Source organism: Macaca mulatta, chromosome 10, assembly GCF_049350105.2.
Source record: "Macaca mulatta isolate MMU2019108-1 chromosome 10, T2T-MMU8v2.0, whole genome shotgun sequence".
Taxonomy (NCBI): domain Eukaryota; kingdom Metazoa; phylum Chordata; class Mammalia; order Primates; family Cercopithecidae; genus Macaca; species Macaca mulatta.
In genome coordinates this window covers 99,442,103-99,466,274 of record NC_133415.1, presented here as the reverse complement: position 1 = coordinate 99,466,274, position 24,172 = coordinate 99,442,103, and the positions used below count along the sequence as shown (strand labels likewise).

The following is a 24,172-nucleotide window of genomic DNA, read 5'->3' as shown; positions in this document are numbered from 1 at the left end:
TGATATGAATGGTGGCTAATTTCTTACCAAAAACAATATAAACTTGAACACAGTGGAATGAGATCTTTAAGTGCTGAAAGAAAAAAAATTGTCAATCTTGACTTCTATATCCAGTGAAAGTAACTTCAAAAACAAAGGCTAAAATAAAGATACTTTCAGATAAACAGAAGCTGAGAGAATTTCCTTTCAACAAACCAGCACTATAAAAAATGGTAAAAGAAATGCTAGCACCTGAAAGAGAAATGATCCTGGATCTGGAGGAAGAAATGAAGAGATAGGGTAAGTATTTGGGAAAATACGAAATACTTTTTGAAGTACATTTATCTTTTATTTATATAATTTATACATGTCTTTTAAAGACTATTGATTGTTTAAAAAATTAAAACAATATATTGTGCAATTCAAACTGGTGTTCTGGTAAATGTTTAACAATTGGCTGTTGGAAAAAAAAGCCCTTATTTATGAATTTTATTAATTTCATGGTGTAAATAGTCTTGCTATGGGTGATTTCATACTACCATCAGTTCTACAGCTGGCTCACAAATTTTCTGAAAGAGTTAACAGTCATTTTTCATAAGCTAGCACGAGTTATCTTCAGCACATACTTGGGTTTATAGAATACACAGATTTAAAAAGACAATAAAAGTACAAAGGAAGAGAAGAAGGTGGTAAATGGAATTTTTTACATTATTTCCAGTATTGTAAGGCTTTTTTTCTTCTTTCTTTTTTCTTCTCTTTTCTTTTTTTTTTTTTTTTTAAGGCAGTGTCTCACTCTGTTACCCAGGCTGGAGTGCAGTGCTATGATCTCAGCTCACTGCAACCTCCACCTCCCAGGCTCATGCTATCCTCCCACCCACCTCAGCCTCCCAAGCAGCTGGGACTACAGGTGCCTGCTACCACAATCGGCTAAGTTTTGTATTTTTTGTAGAGATGGGGTTTCACCATGTTGGCCAGGCTGGTCTCTATCTGGACTCAAGCGACACCCTCCTCAGCCTCCCAGATTGCTGGGATTACAGGCATGAGCAACTATACTTGACCACCATTATTGTATGGCTCTTATGTTGTTCCTAAAATAATATATCATTATTTGAAGGTAGACTGTGATAAAGATGCATATCATAATCTCTAGAGAAACCACTAAAATAATAAAACCAAAAAACTAAAAAATTAATAGAGGAAATAAAATAAAATACACCAAAATATAATCAATTGATACAAAAGAAAGAGAGAAGGAAGAGCGTAACAAAGAACAAACAAGATAAATAGAAAACAAATAGCAAAATGAGACACTTAAATCCAACCAGATAATTACATTAAATGTAAATTGATTAGACACTCCAATTAAAGTATCAGAGAATGTTAGACTAGATAAAAAAGCAGAGTTCATCAATACACTGAATACGACAAACACATTGTACATATAGAAACAGGTTGACAGTTAAAAAAAAGTGGAAAAGATATATAATACAAACATTGAGCATAAGAAAGCTACTGTGGCTATTTAAATATCAGATAAAGTGGACTTCAAGACAAAGGGCATCTATGGTGATAAAGAGGGAGATTTTAGAATGATAGAAAGGTGAATCCACCAATAAGACATAACAATCTTAAGTGTGTACACATTTAACAACAGAGCTTCAAAATCTATGAAGTGAAAACTGACAGAACTAAAGTGAGAAATAGACATATCCACAATTAAATTGGAGATTTTAAGAATCTAAATTTGAAAAACACGATCAGCCAACTTGACCCAATGAATATTTTCTATAATTAAATATACTCAATCACTTTTTAAAAACAATTTTTATGAAAAAATTTAGAGACAGGATCTCACTGTGTTACCCAGGCTGGTCTCGAACTCCTGAGCTCAAGTGGTCCTCCTGCCTTGGCCTCCCAACGTACTGGGATTACAGGTGTGAGCCACTGTAGCTGGCCTCAATGCACTTCTGTTCTGGCTTTATTGAGGTATAATTATATATAATAAAATTCACCCATTTTAAATGATCAGTTTGATGGAATTTAATAATTATATACGACTGTATTACCACCACCACAGTCAACAGAATACATCTATCACCCTATACATTTCCTCATGCTGTTTCCAACTGATCCTGTCTTTTAACCCCCATTGCTTAGCAATCACTGATTTCTATAACTAAAGTTTGCCTCTTTTAACTCTTCATATAAATATAATTATGCAGAATGTAGTTTTTTTGTGTGTTCAGCTTCTTTCATATAGCATAATTTTTTTTATATTTATCTATAGTGTTGCATGTATCAGTATTCCAAAGCAACTACCACCCAGCAGTAACAAGGACACCACCCTCGTTCAGTGTCAATGGAAGCCACATGGGGAACAAAAACAAGGCACTCCTACTCCTCCAGCCAGGGAGGTATCAGGAGAGGGCTGATGGGAGCTAGAACTCCCAGCATTCCCCAGCAGTAATGAACCCCCCTGAGATGGTTTCGATGTTTGTCCTGTCCAAATCTCATGTTGAAATATAATCCCCAATGTTGGAGGTGGGGCCTGGTGGGAGGTGTTTGGGTCATGGGTTGGATCCCTATGACTTGGTGCTGTCCTTGAGATGTGAGTGAGTTCTCAGGAAATCTGGTTGTTTAAAAGTGTGTGGCACCGTCCCCCCCCCATCTCCCCCCACCCACCGCCTTGCTCCTGCTCTGGTCATGTGACATGCCTGCTCCTGCTTTGCCTTCTGCCACGAGCAAAATCTCCCCGAGGCCTTCCCAGAAGCCAAGCAGATGACAGCACCATGCTTCTTGTACAGCCTTGCAGAACGATGAGCTAATTAAACCTCTTTTCTTTATGAATCACTCAGCCTCACATATTTCTTTATAGCAATACAAAAATGGTCTAACACCTACCCCCACCTCAGATACTAATGGAGGATGAGGTGGGGAACTGGACTTCTACTTTCATCTGGTGGTAATGAGGTGACATCCCCATTTCCTTTGCAAGAGCACTGAAAGAAGTCAGTAAAAACAGAAGGTTTAATAAGAGCCCAAATCTTGTAATACATTACCCAAAATGTCCAGGTCCCAAACGAAAGTCACTTGTATAAGTGAAAGGTCTTAAACTGCCTTTTTTTTATTTTTTGAGACAGTGTCTCACTCTGTCATCCAGGCTGGAATGCAGTAGTGCGATCTTGGCTCACTGTAACTTCTGCCTCCCGGGTTCAAATGATTTTCATGCCTCAGCCTCCTGAGTAGCTGGGATTACAAGCATGCCATCCCACCCAGCTACTTCCTAGAGGTAGAAGCCTTATCTTACAAGCTCAGTGCCCTCTGATGATGTCTCGGATCATGATAAAAGTTTTTTTTCAAACTTTTTCTCAAAAGTTTTTTGTTGTTGTTGTTGTTGTTGTTGTTGTTGTGTTTTTTAGTAGAGATGAGGTTTTGCTATATTGACCAGGCTGGTCAAACTGACTTTTGATGCTTAATGTCAAGATGACAGTGATGGTGTCACATTGGAAACATGAAAAAAGTAGAAAACCTCAGCAAAGATCCAGAAGACTTAGCAAAGTAATAGAAGATACAAAGAAGAATCAAATGAAAATTGTAAAACTGAGAAATATTATACAACGGATGCGTTCGACAGCATATGGAGAGGGCAGAAGGATCAGTGAACTGGGATGTGGAACAATGGAAATTACCCAATGTGAACAACAGAGAGAGAATAGACTGAAAAGGTAAATAGAGCTGCAGGGATGGGGGAATTACAGCAAAATATCTAACATCTGTGTCACTGGGATGTGTCACCGGAATTATGGAAGGAGATGAAAAAGAGGGTGGGGCATACAATTATTCAAAAAAATAATGGCTGAAAACTTCCCAAATTTGGCCATATATATGTGTGTGTGTGTGTGTGTGTGTGTATGTATGTACATATATATGTATATATATGGCTGTATATGTGTGTATATATACACATATGTATATACCTACACACACACACATACATAGCCAAATTTGGGAAGTTTTCAGCCATTATTTCTGTATATGTGTGTATACATATATATACATATGTGTGTATATATATACGTGTGTGTATGTGTATATATATATACATGTGTGTGTGTGTGTGTATATATATACATGTATATATATAAATCTACAGAACTAAGAAGCTGAGTGAACTCCAAATATTACTAGTACTAAACCAAATAAATCCACACCAAGACATATCATGGCCAAACTTCTCAAAACAAAAGACAAAAAAAAAAAATCTTGAAAAAGATTTTTTCAAGAGAAAGAGAAATGAACCTTACCTATGGAGAAGAAATAATTCAAATGATATCAGAGTTTTCACCAGAGACTATGGAGGCCAGAAAGTAGGTACAGAACATTTCTCAAGTACTGAAAGAAAATAACAGAATTCTATATCCACTGAAATAAGAACCAAGGAGTAATCAAGACCTTCTCAGATGATGGAAAACTAAGAGAATTTGTTGCTGGCAGACCTAGTCTGAAAGAATGATAGGAAGTTCTTGGCCAGGTGTGGTGGCTCATGCCTATAATCCCAACAATTTGGGAGGCCTAGGCTGGTTGATCACCTGAGGTCAGGAGTTTGAGACCAGCCTGGCCAACATGGTATAACCCCGTCTCTACTAAAAGTACAACAAATTAGCCGGGCATGATGGTGGGTGCCTGTAATCCCAGCTACTCAGGAGGCTGAGGCAGGAGAATCACTTGAACCCAGGAGGCGGAGGTTGCAGTGAGCTGAGATGGCACCATTGCACTCCAGTCTGGGCAACAAGAGCAAAACTCCACGTCAAAAAAAAAAAAATTATATCTGATAGTTGAAGCAAATGTTAAAACTTTGATGTGGTAGAGCCATACATTTAGAAAATGTATGTAGAGAAAATATTGAAAGCAGTGTTTTAAACTGGGTAAGGCAAAGGGGCATGAAGTAAGGTTTCTATACTTCACTGGAATTGGTAAAATGGCAATACCAGTGGATTATAACTTATAAGCTATGTACATACAATGTAATACCTAGAACAATTACTTAAAAAAAAGCCATGCAAATCACAAAAAAACAAAACGCTAAAAAAACGGACCAAGGCCCTGGATAGACATTTCTCCAAACAAGATATAGATGACCAGTAAACACATGGAAAGATGTTCAACATCAATAATCATTAGAGAAACGTACAACAAAATCACAATGAGATACCACTTCACACCTATTAGGATGGCTATTATTTAAAAAATCACAGAAAATAAGTGTTGGTAAGGATGTGGTGAAACCGGACGCCTTGCGCACTGTTTGTGCGAATGTAAAAAAGTGCAGCCTTTGTGAAAAACAGTATGGCCATTTCTCAATAATAATTTTTAAAAAGCACAGAATTACCTTATGATCCAGCAATTCCACTTCTGGGTATATACCCAAAAGAACTGAAAGCAGGGACTCAGACAGATACTCTTTGTACACCCATGTTTATAGCTGCATTACTCACAATAGCCAAAAGGTAGAAACAACCCAATGTCTATCAACAAATGAATGGATAAACAGATATGGTATATCCATACAACGGAATATTATTCAGCCTTAAAAAGGAATTATGACACATGCTACAACACGGATGAGCCTTAAGGACACAAAGCTAGTCACAAAAGGATAAATATTCTATGATACCACTTGTATGAGTTATCCAGATTAATGAAATTTAGAGACAGAAAGCAGAATGATGGTTTCCAGAGGCTGTGGGAGGAGGGAATGAAGTTATTTTGTAATGAATACAGTGTTTCAAAACTGTAAAACGATTTCTTTTTTTTTTTTTTTTTTTTTTTTGAGATGGAGTCTGTCTCTGTCACCCAGGCTGGAGTGCAGTGGCACTATCCTGGCTCACTGCAAGCTCCGCCTCCTGGGTTCATGCCATTCTCCTGCCTCAGTCTCCCAAGTGGCTGGGACTACAGGTGCCCGCCACCACACCCGGCTAATTTTTTGTATTTTTGGTAGAGACGGGGTTTCACCATGTTAGCCAGGATGGTCTCCATCTCCTGACCTCGTGATCCCCCCTCGGCCTCCCAAAGTGCTTGGATTACAGGCGTGAGCCACCGTGCCCGGCCTCAAAACTGTAAAACTTCTGACAAACTTGTCCAACCTGCCTTATTTTGTTGTTGTTGTTCTTTTTTTGTTTGTTTATTTGTTTTAGGCTTTTAGCAGCCTGAAGCCATGGTTTTTAGTTTCTGTCTCTAGTGATGAGTGGAAAAGAGGGATGAGGAAGGGGCTTTACTGGCCCAACGAGAAACAGAAACTGAGAAACTGTATTCTCTCCCTTGGACATCTCTGTGAGAACAAAACAAACTAAACGCATGAGAAACTCTTTGGGATCTAAGGCTATGCAGAGAGCTTAACCCGATGATCCAAAGGAACAATTTGATAAATTTAACTACATCAAAATTAGAAATGTTTGCTTGGTGATATATAGTTAAGAGGCTGAAAAGACAAACTACAGATGGGGAGAAATATTTGCAAACAACATGACTGACAAAGGACATCTAGAATTTGCAAAGAACCCTCAAAACTTAACAGTAAAATACCAAATAATACAAGTAGAAAATGGGCAAATGACAGGAAAAGATAGTTCACCAAAGAGGATATAGAGATGGCAAATTCACATGTGAAAAGATGTTAAACATCACTAGCCGCTAGGGAAATATAAATTAAAACCACAACAAGCTATCACTACATCCCCATCAGAATGGTTAAAATAAAACAAACAGTGACAACACCAAATGTTGGCAAAGATGTGGAGAAATTGGATGATTCATACATTGTTGATGGAAATGCAAAATAGTACAATCACTTTGGAAGACAGGTTGACAGTGTCTTAAAAAGCTAAGCATTGCAAATACTGGGCAACCCAGAAGTTGCACTCCTGTATGGTTACCTGAGAGTAAATAGAAGTGAATAGAAGTGACTCACCCACCTTAAAAAAATAAATAAATAAATAACTCAGCTGGGTATGGTGACTCACACCTGTGATCCCAGAACTCTGGGAGGCTGAGGTGGGTGGATCATGAGGCCAGGAATTCAAGACCAGCCTGACCAAAAATGGTGAACTCTAAAAATACAAAAAAAAAAAAAAAATTAGCTCGACATGGTGGCACACGCCTGTAATCCCAGCTACTCAGGAGGCTGAGGCAGAAGAATTGCTTGAACCTGGGAGGCAGAGCTTGCAGGGAGCCGAGATCGCTCCACTGCACCCCAGCCTGGGTGACAGAGTGAGACTCCATCTCAAAAAAAAAAAAAAAAAAGAATAACTCATCAACAGCAGTAACTCCCATTGAGCACATGCTCTGCCAGACACTGCACTCATCACATTACCTGTGTTCTCATTTAAACTTCCTAACAACCTTCTTGTCTGGTGTAGACTATTTTTTTAAATTTAACTTTTATTTTAAGTTCAGGGGTACAGGTGCAGGTTTGTTGTATAGGTAAACTTGTGTCGTGGGGATTTGTTGTACAGATTATTTCATCATCCAGGTATTAAGCCTAGTGCCCATTAGTTATTTTTCCTGATCCTCTGTCTTCTGCCATCCTCCAGCCTCCGAAAGGCTTCAGTGTCAGTTGCTCCCCTCTGTGTCCATGTGTTCTCATCATTTAGTTCCTGCTTATGAGTGAAAACATGAGGCATTTGATTTTCTGTTCCTGTGTTAGTTTGCTAAGGATAATGGCCTCCAGCTCCATCCATCCATCTTCCTGCAAAAATCATGATGTCCTTCTTTTTGGTGGCTGCATAGTATTCCATGGTGTAGACTATTATTATCACCACTCCACTTTCAGGCTCAGAAGCTGTTGTTCAAGGCCACGCAGTAAGTGGCAGTGCCAGGATTTGAACCCAGGTAAAAGGAGTACGCACCTTAATCCTCGCCTTGTCATCCTCAGCCATCTCACAAGCGGGTAAACAGAGGCGAGGAGAGGATAAGCCAGCTGCCCCAGGCCACATTGCTGGGAAGCCGAGAGGCTGAGATCCAAGGCCACGCTGCCCTGCGGCTAGGGTCCCGGTTGCTAGTTCTCGTGCCTACCTTTCTCCAACGTTCCCAGGCCTCTTTCACCCGGTCCCAGGAGCGCAGGCACCACCCTTTTCCTCCAGGAGGAGCAGGGAGAGGGCGGGTTCCCCAGCGCAGTCCCCTCCCCGACCCTCCCCCAGGCTTTAAGCCGGCGCCGGGGCCAGGCGGGGCAGTCCCGGGCCGGCCCGCTCCGCCCGGGGATCGCGCAGATGGCGGCGCTGGCGGCAGCGGCCAAGAAGGTGTGGAGCGCGCGGCGGCTGCTGGTGCTGCTGTTCACGCCGCTCGTGCTGCTGCCGGTGGTCTTCGCCCTCCCGCCCAAGGTAACGCCTCCTCCGCCTGTGCGCCCCCGGTCCGCCACGGGCGGGATCTTCTCCCAAGCCTCCAAGTTGGGAGACCGCTGAGGTCCCAGTGTAGACAGGCTCCAGGAGACCCCCTCGACCTTCCTCCCTTGCACCTGCCGCGGACCGCTGTGAACGCTCCTAACGCCTCTTCCCTCTTCCCAGCTGCTCCTTAGAGCTTGAGTCCCACTCTGCCTTCTGGGTCTCACTTCCTTGGGAATAATTTCGTTTCGTTTCAGTGACAGGTTCTCGCCTGTCACCCAGGCTGGAGTGCGGTGGTGTGATCATAGCTCACTGCAGCCTCCAACTTCTGGACTCAAGCGATCCTCCTTCCGCAGCCTCCCTAGTGGCTAGAACTACAGGTTCATGCCCAGCTAATTTTTTTTTTTTTAATAGAGATAGGGTCTCGCTATGTTGTCCAGGCTGGTCTCGATCTCCTGGAATCAAGCGATTCTCCCACTTTGGTCTCCCATATGCTGGGATTACAGGCATGAGCCACTGTGCCTAACAGAATTCTTTCTTTCCTGAGGTCTAATTCTGTGCTTGGTGCTGTGTTGCACATTTCACTTGACAGTCACAGTGAACACTTACTGTGTGCCAAGCTGTTTGACCTGGGGCAAGTCACTTAACCTCTCTGAACTTCAGTTTACTCATGTGTAAAAACGGGAGAAATGGTAATGCCCACTAATAGGGCAATATGTGTAAATCTCTTGTAACTAAACCTGGTACAGAATAAATGTCTAATCAGCAGTGGCTAGTCTTTTTCTGCACCAGGTCCTTACATGATGAGGATGGTAAGATTCATGAGTGCTTACTGGGGGTGAGGATTTGCCTTTTGCTTATCACTTTATTTAATCATTTCAGTGCCTCTCAGAGGGGAAAGATTATTTGACCCATTTTCCAGAGGAGAAAACCAAGGCTCAGAGAGAGGAAGTGACTTGCTCAGAGTCACACAGCAACTGACTGTGTCGGTATTCAGTCCCTGGCTTGTTGGAATCCAGAACCCTAGCTGTTTTCAGTCTCCCTGAGGAAGTAACACCTATAAGATCAAAGACCGCAGGTGGAGTTCAGGAATCATAACTGAAATCAACACTAGTAGGGGCTGGAAGGAGATGGTACCACAGGTCCCTTTTGGGTCCTTCACCTGTGCCCACCCCAGCCAGGGCATCATGAGAGGGCACTGGGCTTGTAAGATAAGGCTTCTACCTCCAGGAAGTTGCTTCACCATCTCTCAGTAAAATATTAAATGTTCACAAAAATAAAAGTAAAGAGGAGGTATAATTTAGGGTGCATTACCTAGCACCGATCAGCTGAGACCAGGGAGGTTCTCCTGGAAGAAGGAGCCCTCCGTGGGCACATGCAGTAAGAAGGTGACACCAGGTGGTTCCAAGGAGACCCAGGGCTAACACATAGCAAGTTCAATAGTGTGGAATTATCTAAGCTATTAGACTTTCTCGACATGGAAGAGAAAAACACAATAAATGATGGAATAAAGATGAGGTCACCTTTTCAAAAACCAGCCCACCCCAGGCCACTTTCTGACCTGTGGATCTTAACGTCCTGGACCAATCTCCTTTCCTCTTTGGGTTTTGCTTCCCCGTAAACTGGAGCAATTACACCGCTAGCTTCTGGGATTGATGTGAGAGGCTGAGTAAGGCTTTGTGAAACATCTTTGGTGGAAGTGTAGGTGGCTGAGCCTTGACTGGTTGCTGTCTGCAAGGCCCTAGGCAGGGCTCTCTGGCAAGAAAAGACAAAACACAGGGTCTCTATTCTCAGCAGGGGTCCCGATAGCTTCTCTCTGCTCTGTTCTCTAGCAAGACCATGAACGCAAGAGCAGATCCAAGGGTTATGGGGCCTGGAGCATATACTTGAGGGGGTCTCTTTAAGAAAATGAATACAGATTTACAAATACGAGATTCGGTACAAGGCTTGGGAGAGGCTCTGAAGCTTGAGCTTCACAAAGTATCCTCTTCCTGTCTGAACCCCAACATGCACAATTGAATGGAAGGCAGGGAGAGATAACAGGGAGAGCCCCTAGGATGTAACCGCCCATGGTGGTGCTAAGCCTGATGAGGAAGGTGTTTTATTGAATGCTTAGCTCTTACCGTGTGCTAGGGGCCATGCTAGGAGCCTGTCAGGCTTGTCCCATGTAAGGCCCACGACAACCAGAGAGGTAGCTGTGATTTGCATCCCTATTTGACAGGTGAAGAAACGGAAGCTCAGCAGGGTTAGGGGACTTGCCTAAGGGCACATAGCTGCTACAAAGCCAGAATGTCGAGTCTGTACTCGTGTGTGTGTGTGTGTGTGTGTGTGTGTGTGTGTGTGTGTGTGTGATAGGGTCTTGCTCTGTCACCCAAGCTGGAGTGCAGTGGCACAATCTCGGCTCACTGCAATCTCCACCTCCCAAGCTTAAGCCATCCTCCTGTCTCAGCCTCCCAGAAGGCTGGGACTACCAGCTCCTGCCACCACACGTGGCTAATTTTTATATTTTTAGTAGAGATGGGGTTTCACTATGTCACCCAGGCTGGTCTCAAACTCCTAGACTCAAGCGATCCACCAGCCTCGGCCTCCTAAAGCGCTGGGATTACAGGCAAGAGTCTGCACTTCTTTCTACCTGCTGTGCCTTACATGCTCTTCTTAGTGATAATTCAATACAAACCACTCCTTTGTTCCCTACAGTTCCCTTGTGGGGACCCTTTATATGGCCCTAGATGTCACTGCCTCTTTAAGTGGTTGATGAACCAGGGCCTCCTCCCAGGAGGCAGGTCTGGCTCTTTGGAGGACCTTAGCCTCCCTCAAAATCTCTATCGGCATACCTGAAGCCCCCTCTCCCATATAACAATATTTATATGATTATCATTATTAGATTCTCTGACATTAAGAACAGACGTGTTTCTCAATCTAATGTACAATGTGGATAAAAAGTATCCTTAGAAAACACCACTGTCTTTATTGATCTGGGACATACATTTAACCCATTTCCCATTTAGAAAAAAATAATGTGCAGCTCACTGCCAGTGCAGTATTCTCGGGGCAAAACGGGAAATGGGTTAAAGCAAGCACAGTAGGTTTGCTATGCACACGGAGCTTCAAGACAATTCCGGTCATCTTAACCAGTCGCTCCCCGTGAGAGCCTCCCTAGACAGAGGCTGGTGGACTAACTTCAAAACATGCTTGCTGGGCAATTCAAGACAGGCATCCTTAGCGTCCACTCCAACATCAGATTGCCACTTCTTAGCCTCTTCCACATGGATATTCTGGCGGTTGTATTGTACACATGGGTTACTAACAAATTGTGAAATTGCAGATATCAGATCAGGAAAGAAGTTGGAGGTGCTTGGTCATTTGTCACTTACCAGGCAGTGTGGAGTAGGAGACAACCCCTCTTTGGGGCCTGGGTTTCCAGCTTGATGACGTCTCCTATCCACTGCTGCTTTGCTGTTCTAGGAGTCTGTGGTCGAGAGGGTTGGTCCTCATGCACCTGTCCCTGGTGACTGGTGAGCTTGTCTTCGGGGAGGCTGGAGTCAATCTGCAGAGCAGTGCTGAAAGGAACAATTCTTACATTATGTCCTCTGGCTCAGAAATGCTGTCAGCAGGGATGAAAAGGAGTGGGATGAGCTCTGGAATGCATGGCTGCCACTTCCAGCACCACTGGGGATCCTAGCTCTTGCTATGAAGAGTGCTGGGGGCTCAGGAAGTTGGGATGCTACCCCAGGGACTACATCAACGTTTTCCAAGAATGGCCGTCCTGGGAGTTAGAGGTTTGGGGAGTGATCTTAGCTAGCGGACACAGATGGGACTGTTATTAATAAAACAGGCTTGCAAATAAGCTCCAGCCCCACATGTTTGCAGAAAAGTCTTGCCCCCTTTCTTGCCTTATGCCCCCTGAGAGCAAATTAAATGATACTGACCACCTGTCCAGGAGGAGTTCTTAACCCTGGGGACTCACAGGTGATTCTAAAGATGCTCTAAGAAGGAAGAGTTTAGGGATGTTCTTGGCAAGGCTGCTACAGAGTGTTGTACAGGTTGTGCACTGCACAAGGTGCTTGAGGAGGTAAGTGAGGCTGAACCAACCTGCATTCCACATGCCAAGCTGTGCACCCTGGTGCAAAGCTTGGTTCCACCTGAGGAAGGGCCTTTTATTCTAATTTGCACAAAGATGTCACGTTGGCCAACAACAGACTTGCTCTGGGGTAGGAATCTTTTGGGGGGATGGTAGCACACCTGTAAGGCCAGAGGCCCCCTTTCTTGCGTTTGCCTAATTTGTGGGCAGGTGGATGACCAGGAAGATGGTCCTTTCATTCCCGGTTTTAAGGCTTTGGAATCAGAACTGCATTCGCATTCCACATACTTGCTAGGCAAGTCATTTTATATTTCTGGCCTTAGTTTCTTCATTTATGACAGAGCCATAATGTTATATTCCTTCTCAGTTATTTTCTGGCCTCCATGAGTTAATACATTGTGCCTGTACTATAAATGCTTAGTTTTTTATGTAATGCTGAAAATATGTTTCAGTTCTCCCATTTTGCAGATGATGAAATTGAGGCTCAGATAAGTTAAATGATGGAGGGAACATGGGCTTTAGAGTTGAGAAGACCTGGATTTGTGTCTTGGCTCTGAAACCATGAAAGAGGGGAACCTGGGCTGGAGACCTTGAATTTCTGAGCCTGCGTCTCATTTGCGAAGTGGGGAGGACTCACACCCTCTCATTCTGTTATGAGAATTGGGGGAAGATACAGGAGATGTCCAGAGCAGTGCCCAGCATATAGTGGGAGTTTATAATTAGAGCAATAGCCACACATTTTTCTCACATTTACCAAATGCTGTTTTACATGCGTCTCAAATTTCAACTCATTTACTCTTCACATCAGATGTAGGAGGTTCAAACAATAATTATCCCCATTTTTAGAGATGAGGAAAGTGAGGCACAGAAAGGTTAAATTCCCAAGGTCACGCAGCTACTAAACACTACTTCGGTCCCTCCTCCTCCTTCTCTCTTGGTCCTGGATTTTGAAGTGAGGGTGGCCAGGGTTCAGAGAGGCCCTTGAGTTTTCCCCAGTAGAGGTTTTCCAGAAAAAAACTGTAAGTCCAGCTCTACGGATTGAGCACCTTCTCTGGCCAGACACTGCCTGCTGCTCTTAACTTCTATCATCTCATTTGAGCCTCAGGGAGCTCAGACACGGAGTCTTCCCACATGCACCCCAGAATGGAGTGAGTCTGGTTTGGTTTCCATCATCCAAATGCCACTCACATAATTTTTGCCAGAGTCCCTCACCACTCAATATTATTTACTTAATTACATTCCTGTTATTTATTCTTTTTACATTAATGTCTTACTGCCCTCACCTTTAAAAAAAAACTTAAATGCAATGACTGTAAAAGATTTTATGTGGGTATCAGATATGGAAAACCAGGATCATCATGGATGATTAGGAGAAGAAAACTAGCAATAAATAGGTAAATATTTAACGCTGATTAATACTGGGTACATACTGCCTGGTTGAAGCTGTGGGCCTGCAACCTGCCCTCTCTTTGTTGCAAAGGGAGGGAATCATCAAGTGAGGCATTAAAGACAAATTAGTACCAAACTGAGACTTTGCTTTGGAAATAATGAGGGAAAGAAGGATTAGGAGGGAGGTAACCTCACTGTTCCACCCAAAGTCTTCTGGAGTTGGCTTTTTATGCTTCAAGAAATATTGGACCCAGAGCCCGGAAACGTGCCTTGTCTGGGGATGCTGCAGTTGACTCACAGCCCCAGCTCCTCAGTGTCCTCATCTGTACACAGATGGCCTTCTTGCCCCCATGAAGCTTGGTGAGCTGTTAAGTAAAGGAAGTCTGTGGCACATGGCCGGCTGAACAGTGACCCACCAAAGATGTCGGTGTCCGAATCCCCTGAACCAGTGAATGTTACTTTCTATGGAAAAAAGGGGCTTTGCAGATGTGATTAGGTAAAGGATCTTGAAACAGGGAGATTATCGTGCAGTATCTAGGTGGACCTGATGTAATCCACAAGGGGCTTTCTGAGAGGCAGGCAGGAGAATTTGAAGTCAGAAGGTAATAGGATGATGGAAGCAGAGGGAGAAAAAGCAATGTGATGTGGGGCTGTGAGCTAAGGAATGCAGGTGGTCTCCAGAAGCTGGAACAGGCAAGGAATGGATTCTCTCTCCTGGCGCTTCCAGGAGGAACCAGCCTGGCCGACACCTTAATTTTAGCCTAGTGAAAATGATTTCAGAATTCTGGCCTCCAAAACTCTAAAAGAATACATTTGTGTTTCTTAAGCCACTCCATTTGGGGTCATTTGTTACAGCAGCAAGAAAAGATGAATACACGGCAAAACCACCCCACCAGACTGGTTCTCCCAGGAGCGGTTGGGAAGTTTAGCCCCTTGTCTGCCTCTCAATTTTGATACATCTATTGCCCATAATTCCCAGATGTGTCCCATCATGTGGGCCCCGTGTTCCTGGGGTGCAAACCCTGGTGTTCAGGAGAGGGCCTGGCTTTGTCAAAAAGGTTCCAGGCTTTTGATTCATTTGGATACGAATTCATCCCTGGCCTCTGCCCTGAGGAGCTGTGTGATGCAGGAAGAGTGTCTTCACCTCTCTGAACCCAGTTTCCCAGCTGAAAGATGGAAATGTCCACAGTCTTTTCCTCACAGGATTTTACTGTGAGAAATAAATGAATAAATAAGTTCATAGATGCAAAACGTGTCTCAAAGGACATATAAATTTTATTTTATTTTTTGGCAATTTAACCTTTACACATGCTTTTCTGGGTGGGATCTTTGAAACTGATTTGGAAAAAAAAGGAGATGCTGGTAGCATTTGGTGCGAAGGACTATGTTGAAATGGTCAGTCCCGTGTCTCAGTTTTCTCATCTGGAGATTGGGTCTCATCATTTTTCAACCTCATAGTGTTGTGGGGAGGAAATGGGTTCGTATGTTTGAGGCACTTAGTGGAGTGCTGGCTTGTAGCTAGCACTCAGTAACTGTCAGCTATTATTGTTACAGTTGCCATCCGTAACATTCAGAGCTGGTGAGCATTCTAGTTTAACCCCCACAAAAAGGAAACTGAGGGCCAGAAAAGGAAGTTAATTTTCCAAAGGCTTCAGTGAGGGGCAGGGCAGGGATGAGCACTTCCATCCCCTTCTCCAGGGAGTACCTTGTCTCAGGCATCGGTCATCAATGTTTTTATTTTAATTAATTAATTAGTTAATTAATTATTGTTGAGACAGGGTCTTTCTCTGTCGCCCAGGCTGGCGTGCAGTGGCGTGATCCCGGCTCACTGCCGCTTCTGCCTCCTGGGCTCAAGTGATCCTCTCACATCAGCCTCCCAAGTGGCTGGGACTACACGCACACATCACCACGCCTGGCTCATTTTTGTATTTTTGTAGAGATGGAGTCATGCCACTCAACTGGTCTCAAACTCCTGGGCTCAAGCTATCTGCCCCCTCAGCCTCCTAAAATTCTGGGATTAGAGGCACGAGCAACCGTATCTGGCCTCATCAATGTTTTATGCTAAAGACATTTCGTTTAATCTCTGATGGCTAACTTCTAGATGACAAGTGAGGGGGGTCAGAGGTCAAGCTCACTTATTTCTATTCAGATCATAGCTAGCTCTCAACAAAGGTTAGGACAGCTCATGTGTACTGTGTGTTTATTAGGAGCTCTGGTCCCCATTTCCTTGCTGATCCCATCTTCCAACCCCACTCCACCTCTCACGCCCTCTGCTCCCACCACTCTGGCTTTCTTACTGCTCCTTAATCCAGGAACAGGGACAGGCTGTGACTCACCATAAAGCTCTGGGGTCAGGCTGGCTAGCTGGGAAGGCTTCTTGTCTCTGACTGGCTTTGCACTTGGACTGGACGTGGTGAGATGAAGAGAGGAAAGAAGGGTGCTCCTGGATAATGAGAAGAACAAGAGGCCAGGAGCAGGAAGAGTCCTGAGGGCAAGGAGTTCATCTTGCCAACTCTTTAGATGCAGACTTCCAGTGCACAGTGACCCAGAAGGGCAGAAACTGGCAAAAGCAACCATAGACTGAGAACCTACTAAGCGCCAGGTATTGTGCTGGGTACTTCACATACATTGCAGCCAATGCTTAGAACATCCCGACAAGGGAGGCCTATGAGGAGGCAACCAAGGGTCAGCACAGTGCAGTGTTGTACCCCAAAGTCCCCAGCTGGTGAGTAGAATTTAAAATGACACCCACGCTCACAGCTGTGGCCCCAGGGCCCTGTGTCATCCAGCTGCTGCCCACCTGTCCCCTTGTGTCTGTTTTAATGGTAATGAAATTTGTTTTAATCAGGTACGATAAACACACAGACACAGGAATCAGCATCATTAAAGTTTTTCTACTCACACAGCCCTAGAAGCAGGAGGCATACCAAGCCACACAGGGCCACACAGGGAAGCAGCAGCGTCCGTCGGGAGGCAGGGGAATAAGAGGAAACGTGGGCATGAGCCTTTACTGTGGGCAATATGTTCGGGCAAGGCAGGGTGGGCAGGTTTAGGATTGGCTAGTTAGTTTGAATCATTTCAGTGGCTCTGGGGCATAGGGGCTTCCCCTAGTTGTCTTGTACCTGGCTCTGGGGTGATTATGGCAGGTGGATTCGTGTGAGAGCCCTCAAAAAGAGGTGGTAGGGAGTACGGGGTCTGGATTGGTTGTTTCGCATATGAAGGAATGCTTGCAGGCTAGTAGTTTATTATTTCTAGGAATTTGCTAGCCCTGGGAAGGGGCAGTCCCTCCGGGGTCTCAGAGCCTCAAATACAGAAATTAGAAAACATGATTTTACAACTTCCCATGCCTTTCTCTTTTCTCACTGTGCCCCAGCCTCAGGGGCCTTCTTTTGGTTCTTCAAAGCTGCCAGCTTGCTCCTGCCTCAGGCCCTTTGCACTTGCTTCCCTGGACCACTCTTGCCCCAGATCTTCCACAGCTGGGTGCTTCTGGTCATTTAGGTCTCGGTTTCAGTGATACCTCCTCCTAGGAGTCCTCCTTGATTCCTGCTTCTCAAGCACACCTCTCCTCTTCATCCCACAAATCACTCTTTAAAACAGCTTGCTGTTTTATTTCCTTCATGGCATTCATCCTGGTCTGAAACGATCATTTCTTTGTCTAGCGACTTCCTCTCCCCCTTGACTGAGTGATCTCAGAGCAGGTGTATGTCTATGGTGTGCTCTACAGCAGCCCTGTCCCCAGAGTAGTGCCTGACATATAGTAGGTGCTCAGTAAAAAAGTATTCATTCCATGAATTTGGATTTGAACACAGGTTCTGAAATCAGAACCTGTACAGGGTCTAAAACCCCAGACTGCCTCCCAGTTTGCGTAACGTTCGAGCAGGAATCAGGGTTTCCAGCCCTTTCTAGTTTGAGCTGGGAAGACTGAGGCCCCGAAGGGGATTAGAGAGACTTTGCTAACCTCTCCCAGCCTAGTGGACCCAGATCCCTCATCTGTGCCCCTCCATGCTCTCCCTACATGGTTTGACCCATTGCCCCATCCCTCAAGTGGGCACAGAGACCCGCTGACCCCACAACAATTCCTCTGAGGTCCAGCCAACTTTCCACTTTCCCGGAGCTCCTGCCAGGTGTGTAAACAGGCTGGCGTGACTTCCAGTGATGCAGCAGAGAGCAAGATCGTGTTTCCTGACCCAACTCAACAGGACAGTGCCCTCTGGACTGATGAGCAGAATTCTCTGACACCGCCAGACCTTGAAGACACAAAGTCAGCACCCTAGCTAGGGGCAGACCTGGCCACGGCCTGGAACAAGTCAGACACGTGTGTCCAAACTGCTGTCTTCAGCTGAGATGCACCGGAGACTTGGGAAGAGCCACGTGAGGTCACACCACTTCCTGGCCAGTCATTTCCCTCCCCTGAGCCTCAATTTCTTCATCTGCAAAGTGGGCATAATGATACTCACCTGCTGGGAAGACTCAAAGGTGCTGACACATAGTAGGTGCTTAATAAAGGATTGCTGCTGTTGCTATTATCTGCAGAGAGTCCAGGCTCTCTGCTGTGTCTGCTTGTCCTTGGAACTCGTATGATGAGGGACAGCCATGGGAAGGTGCCTGTGGTGCTGGTGGGAGCACCCATAGGCAGAACACAACAGTCAGCCCCAGCTAGAAAAAGACATTGGAGCAGAGCCGGGGAGGCCAGGAAGCCCCTACCTTGCCGGTGAGCCTGGTCAAGTCCCTTCCCTACCCTTGTAGCTCTACTCTCCTGCGGGACCTTACCAGCCCTCTTCGCAGACAGAGGACTTTGATTTCCACGGTACTCAGCTCCCCTACAGGAAAATGCCGATACCTGGGAGGTTGTAGGATGTGACCTCAGCTTTGTTGATGTCCTGGGCCACATCACGTGCCTTATCCTTGCATTCTCCTCTGTCCCCCGAGGAGACTTCAAAAGAGCCACAGCCAGCACCTCTCTAGCATCTACTAAGTGCCAGCCATGGTTCTAAGCATTCATGATATGCTGGTGGAGCTTTTTTATGTTCATTGTGGCTCTGTGGGCTGGTGTGTTATTATCCACATTTGCAGATGAAGAAACTGAGGCACGGAGTGGTTCCGTCACTTGCCCCAAACTCCCACAGCTGGGAAGTGGCTGAGGTAAGATTCAGACCTCACCATTCTGGCTTCAGGGTCTGTGTTCTCAGCCACGCAGTATGACCCAGGGGTGATGGACCCATTTTACAGATGAGGAGGTTGAGGCTCAGAGAGATTAAGCCATTTGCCCAGCGTCTCATAGCCATTGACAGAGTAGTCAGGTTGACGCTTGAGCCTAGGTCTGCCTTGTTGAAAACCCACACTCCTTTGTAGTTCAGTGGAGGCAAGCAGGGAAGGGAGCAGTTGTGCTGAATGGGGAAGGTGGGACATCAAGACAGGCTTCCCAGAGGACGGTGACGTCATCCAGACACTGGAGTGAAAGTTTGAAAGTCTCAGGGGCTTTCTGAAGATTGGAGTTTATGGAGACAAGAACTATCACAAGTGATCAGGCAGTGGGGGGTAGGAGTTTGGGTTCGGTTGCTTGATTCCAACCCTGGCTTTTTTTTTTTTTTTTGAGACACAGTCTCGGTCTGTTGCCCAGGCTGGAGTGCAGTGGTGCAATCTCAGCTCGCTGCAACCTCCGCCTCCCGGGTTCAAGCAATTCTTCTGCCTCAGCCTCCCAAGTAGGTGGGATTACAGGCACCCGCCACCACGCCAGGCTAATTTTTGTATTTTTAGTAGAGACGGGGTTTCACCATGTTGGCCAGGCTGGTCTCGTACTCTTGACCTCAGGTGATCCGCCCCCAACTTGACATCCCAAAGTGCTAGGATTACAGGCATGAGTCACCACCCCTGGCCCCAATCCTGGCTTTTTAACCAACTGTGTGACCTTGGGCCAGTTACTTAACCTCTTTGTGCCTCAGTTTCTTCATCTGTAAAATGGGTATGATAATAATAGACGATGCTTGTAAAGAGCTAAAAAAAAAGTTGGCTAGCTTCAGGGACAAAGCACCTACTGTGTCTCAGTCCTTAGAGGATATGCTTTAAATCAGTGAGTATTTCAGCTGATTTGCTCCCAGGAGACGTGTGGGAATGTCTGGAGGCAATTTTGATTCTCACAGTGGGAGTAGGGTGCTACTGGCAGCTGATGGGTAGAGGCCAGGGATGCTGCTAAACACCCTCCCATGGACAGTACAGCTGCCCACAGAGAATCCTCAGACCCCAAATGTCAGCGGTGCCACGGCTGAGAACCCCTGCCCCAGATGCATTCGTTCCTTTGATCTGTCTGACACGCGGAGGCAGGCATGGTCCAGAGTCCCATTTTGCTGATGAGGAAACTGAGGCCTAAAGAGGGGCGTGCTAGCCTATGAGCACAGAGCCTGGAAGCAGAGGCCCTGACGGGAAGGAGAGGATTTGGAAATGGAGGGCGTTCCAGGCAGGAGAAAGGCACTCCTGCCCTCAGGGCCTCTCAGAGGCCAGCTCCAGGCTTCACTGGACGGAGCTGACGGCTCCTCTGTCTGCAGCAGTCAGGACAGCCGCCTTTCCCTTGCTAGGGAAATAACAAAAGAGTCCCTTGTTTGCCGCCACCCACAGCCCCGCTTCTGCCCTGGGTTTTACCATGCCTCCTGCACCTTTCTCTCTTGACAAGCTGAAAGCGCTGGCTCTGGGGGCCTAGGGGTGAGGGGCAGAGCAAAGGAACATTCTTCCAGCGCCTCTTATTAACCAATCCCTGCCCCAGCCTGAAGCCCCACTCAGACTTCTCCGGAAAGGGCTGGAACCAGTCAGCAAAACTTCTCATGGTGCCTGAGTTGGGCATTTTACACCGCAGAGTGCCCCACCGCAAGTATGGGCAGCTCACTGGGCAGCCAGTCCTGCTCTGCCAGTGTCTGGGGCCAGAATCGTGGGACGTCCAGGCCTGGGGAGCCCTGCCAAGGCCCGGCTCTCACCTTTCATTGGGGTTGATAGGGGAGACTGAGGCCTGTTCCGAGGACATTCTCACCCCCACTAAACCACACATCAACTGCTTCCTGCTTTTGACTTTTTTCTTGCTATGGAACCTGTACTTCTCCAGACCTTGGCTTCCCCTTCCTGGAGAAGGAGCCTGCCTCACCTGGGGTGGTATGTCCCCAGAATCACCTCCTGGGGGTGGAGGAGGAGGGACAGCACCATGAGAGCATGAACCCTAGCACCAGCCTTCCTGGACTCCAGCTTTGCTCTCCCACTTCCTGGCTGTGTGACCTTGGGCAAGTTCCTTAGCCTCTCTGTGCCTCAGTCTCCTCTTCTGTAAAATGAGAATACTGATCGGGCCTACCTCATAGGAATGTTGTGATGATGGGTTCATATGCCCAGAGTACTTAGGGGTGTACCTGGCCCGGAACAGGTGCTAGGACAGTGTTTGCTATCGTTAGTAGTAGTGGTAGTGGTGTTACTTGCCTTACAAATGAGCTCTTGGCTCTGGGGTCTGGAAGGGCATTATAGGGGATGAGGTTTGTTCTTTAATCCTCTTGACATCCTCCTTTTACTCACTGTGTGGGTTACTGGGTTCTCTGAGCCTCCATTTCCTCCCCTATAAAATGGAATAAAGCTCATCTCCTAGGGGCTGCGGGATTAACTGAGATAATGCTTATTCAGAGAAAAATCTCAGTGAGAGTTCCCTTGTCATTCTTATTCTTGGCCAAAATCCCAAATTCCCAGATGCCTGAGAAGTGAGGGACTGTGAGCATGGAGGCGCATTGTCAAAAGGGGCTTAGAAACAGGCCGGGCCTTTCCAGCAGGGATGGCTTCCCCCAGGACCAGCTTCCCCTTCACTCACTGGTTTCCCATCTGCGCCCCCTCCCAGGATGCCTGGGGCAGGACCAGCTGAACCCAGGTGGAGCTGGGATGATGGTAAACATAAGAAAATTGAAAATGTCAGTTTGGGCGCGGTGGCTCACGCCTGTAATCCCAGCACTTTGGGAGGCCGAGGCGGGCAGATCACGAGGTCAGGAGATCGAGACCATCCTGGTGAACATGGTGAAACCCCATCTCTACTAAAAATACAAAAATTAGCCAGGCATGGTGGCAGGCGCCTGTAGTCCCAGCTACTCAGGAGGCTGAGGCAGGAGAATCACTTGTACCTGGGAGGCAGAGGCTGCAGTGAGCCGAGATCGCGCCACTGCACTCCAGCCTCGGTGATAGAGTCTGTCTCAAAAAAATAAAAATAAAAAAAATTGTCAAGGGTGGAGCAGAGCCCAGGGCCCAGGAAGCAGTGGGAGCACAGAATGTGGGCTCGGATGATCCAGGACAGAGCCGAGTTTGGCCAAGAACTTCCCTGCAAGTGAAAGCCAGGCGCTTCCCTTGCCAGCCTCGGTTTTCTCATCTGTCCCATGGCCCCACCAGCCTCATGGGGCTGTGATGAGGAGCCAGGGAAACCAGGTGCTTTGTCAACCAAAAAAGTGACCTCCAAATAGTGAGAGATTAATAGGGACCTTGTCCGTCTTGTCCACCAGTGCACCCCAGTACCTGGTGCACAACAGGTGCTTAATCCATATGTCCTGAATGATTATGGAATCAAAAGGGATATTTCCTCAGTGTTCCCTGCGTGCCAGGTGCTACCCACAAGTGACTAATATAATCAGTCAAAGAATTTCAACTGGGCGCCTGCTAGGTACCAGCTACTATTCTAGGGGGACATGGCAGACAGTCACAGTGAACCAGTCACAAATCCTTTCAGCTACGCAGCTGACATTCTAGAGAGGGATAAATAAGCAAGATCTATAGTATTGTTACCAGAAAGGGGTCCCAATCCAGACCCCAAGAGAGGGTCCTTAGATCTTGTGTAAGTAAGAATTAGGGGTGAGTCCACAGAGTAAAGTGAATTTATTAGAGAAGTGAAAAAAAACCCAAAAGAATGGCTACTGCACAGGCAGAGCAGTGGCATGGGCTGCTCAACTGAGCATACTCGTGGTTATTTTCGATCATCTGCTAAACAAGGGGTGGGTTATTCATGAGTTTTCTGGGAAATGGGTGGGGAGTTCCTGGAACTGAGGGTTCCTCCCCTTTTTAGACCATATAGGGTAACTTCTGGATGCTGCCATGGCATTGATAAACTGTCATGGCGCTGGTGGGAGTGTCTTTTAGCATGCTAATGCATTAGAATTAGCATATAATGAGCAGCGAGGACAACTAGAGGTCGCTTTCCTTGCCATCTTGGTTTTGGCCGGCTTCTTTGCTGTGTCCTGTTTCATGAGGTGGATCTTTGTGACCTGTATCTTGTGAAACCAGTCCTGCCGACCTCCTATCTCATTCTGTGACTTAGGCTGCCTAACCTCCTGGGAATGCAGCCCAGCAGGTCTCAGCCTCATTTTCCCCAGCCCCTGTTCAAGATGGAGTCGCTCTGGTTCAGACGCCTCTGACAGTACGTCCCGTGATGATAACTGCTATGGAGAACAAAAGCAGGGTAGGGAGGGAGTTGGGGATGAGGGTAGTGCAATTGTAGAGTCCGGAAGGTGTCCTGGAAAAGGGAGCATTGGAACACAAACCAAAAGGAGGTGACATCTGAGCAAAGACCTGAAGAAGGTGAAGGAGCAAGCCCTGAGCCTCTATAAAGGAAGAACGTTCCAGGCATAGGGAACAGCAAGTGCAGAGGTCCCTTTGCATGGACCCGGGTGTGCTTCTTAGCCTCGGTAGAGGATTTCTCTTGGATTCTCTCTCATCTAACCAGGCTGGGTCCTTTCCCTGGGCCTGCCATGTGTGCTCCAAATTCCTTTCCCTTTGGGGCCCATATATATGTGGTACCTGGAATCATTACCTTTATCTCCAAATGGCAGACCCGAAGTGGTTTACAGATCATTGGGAATAACCTTCTAACATAAAGATGGGTGGGAGCATGGCAAGTGTCTAAGAAGCAACAAGTGGCCTTCCTTGGTCCTCATAACAGCCTTTTTAGGAGACTGATCCTTGGTCCCCTGGTCACACAAAAACTAAACTGAAGAGCCCAGATGGGATTTAAAGGTTCGTCCCACCCGAGTGCCTTCGGGAAGGGTTTCACTTCACCTGGAGAAAGTCCCCCCATTAGCACCAGCCTCAAAGGTGTGGGAGAGGATGACAGGGGAAAAGGGAGGTAGAGGGGCCCTGGGGGGAGCTTTCGATGCACCCCACCACCCTGCTTCATGTTGGGAGATGAAAGAACCAGCTGGACAGTTGGGAAGAATGAGGCAAAGAGAGAGGATGGAGCTGCCCAAGGTCACACCGTGAATCAGCTTCTTTTCTCAGAACAACGTGTTCTACCCTCCTCAGGCTGAGTGAGGCCACCAGGAGCTCCTGCATCCAGGGCAGCACTCCCACAACC

General features: G+C 46.3%; 1 protein-coding gene across 3 annotated transcripts in view; it reads left to right on the top strand.

The window, feature by feature from the left end:
* The window catches only part of SLC13A3 (solute carrier family 13 member 3), a 105,138-nt gene that overhangs the window by 9,505 nt on the left and 71,461 nt on the right, over positions 1-24,172 (top strand). For 2 of the 3 annotated variants that reach the window (XM_015148893.3, XM_077951901.1), the window contains exon 1: positions 8,206-8,354. The exons of the other annotated variant lie outside the window; for it this stretch is intronic. In XM_015148893.3, the coding sequence (XP_015004379.2) occupies positions 8,244-8,354 (111 nt within the window). In that variant the 5' untranslated portion in view covers positions 8,206-8,243. Of the gene's footprint in view, positions 1-8,205; positions 8,355-24,172 lie in introns of those variants that run through there. 3 annotated transcript variants of the gene reach the window in all.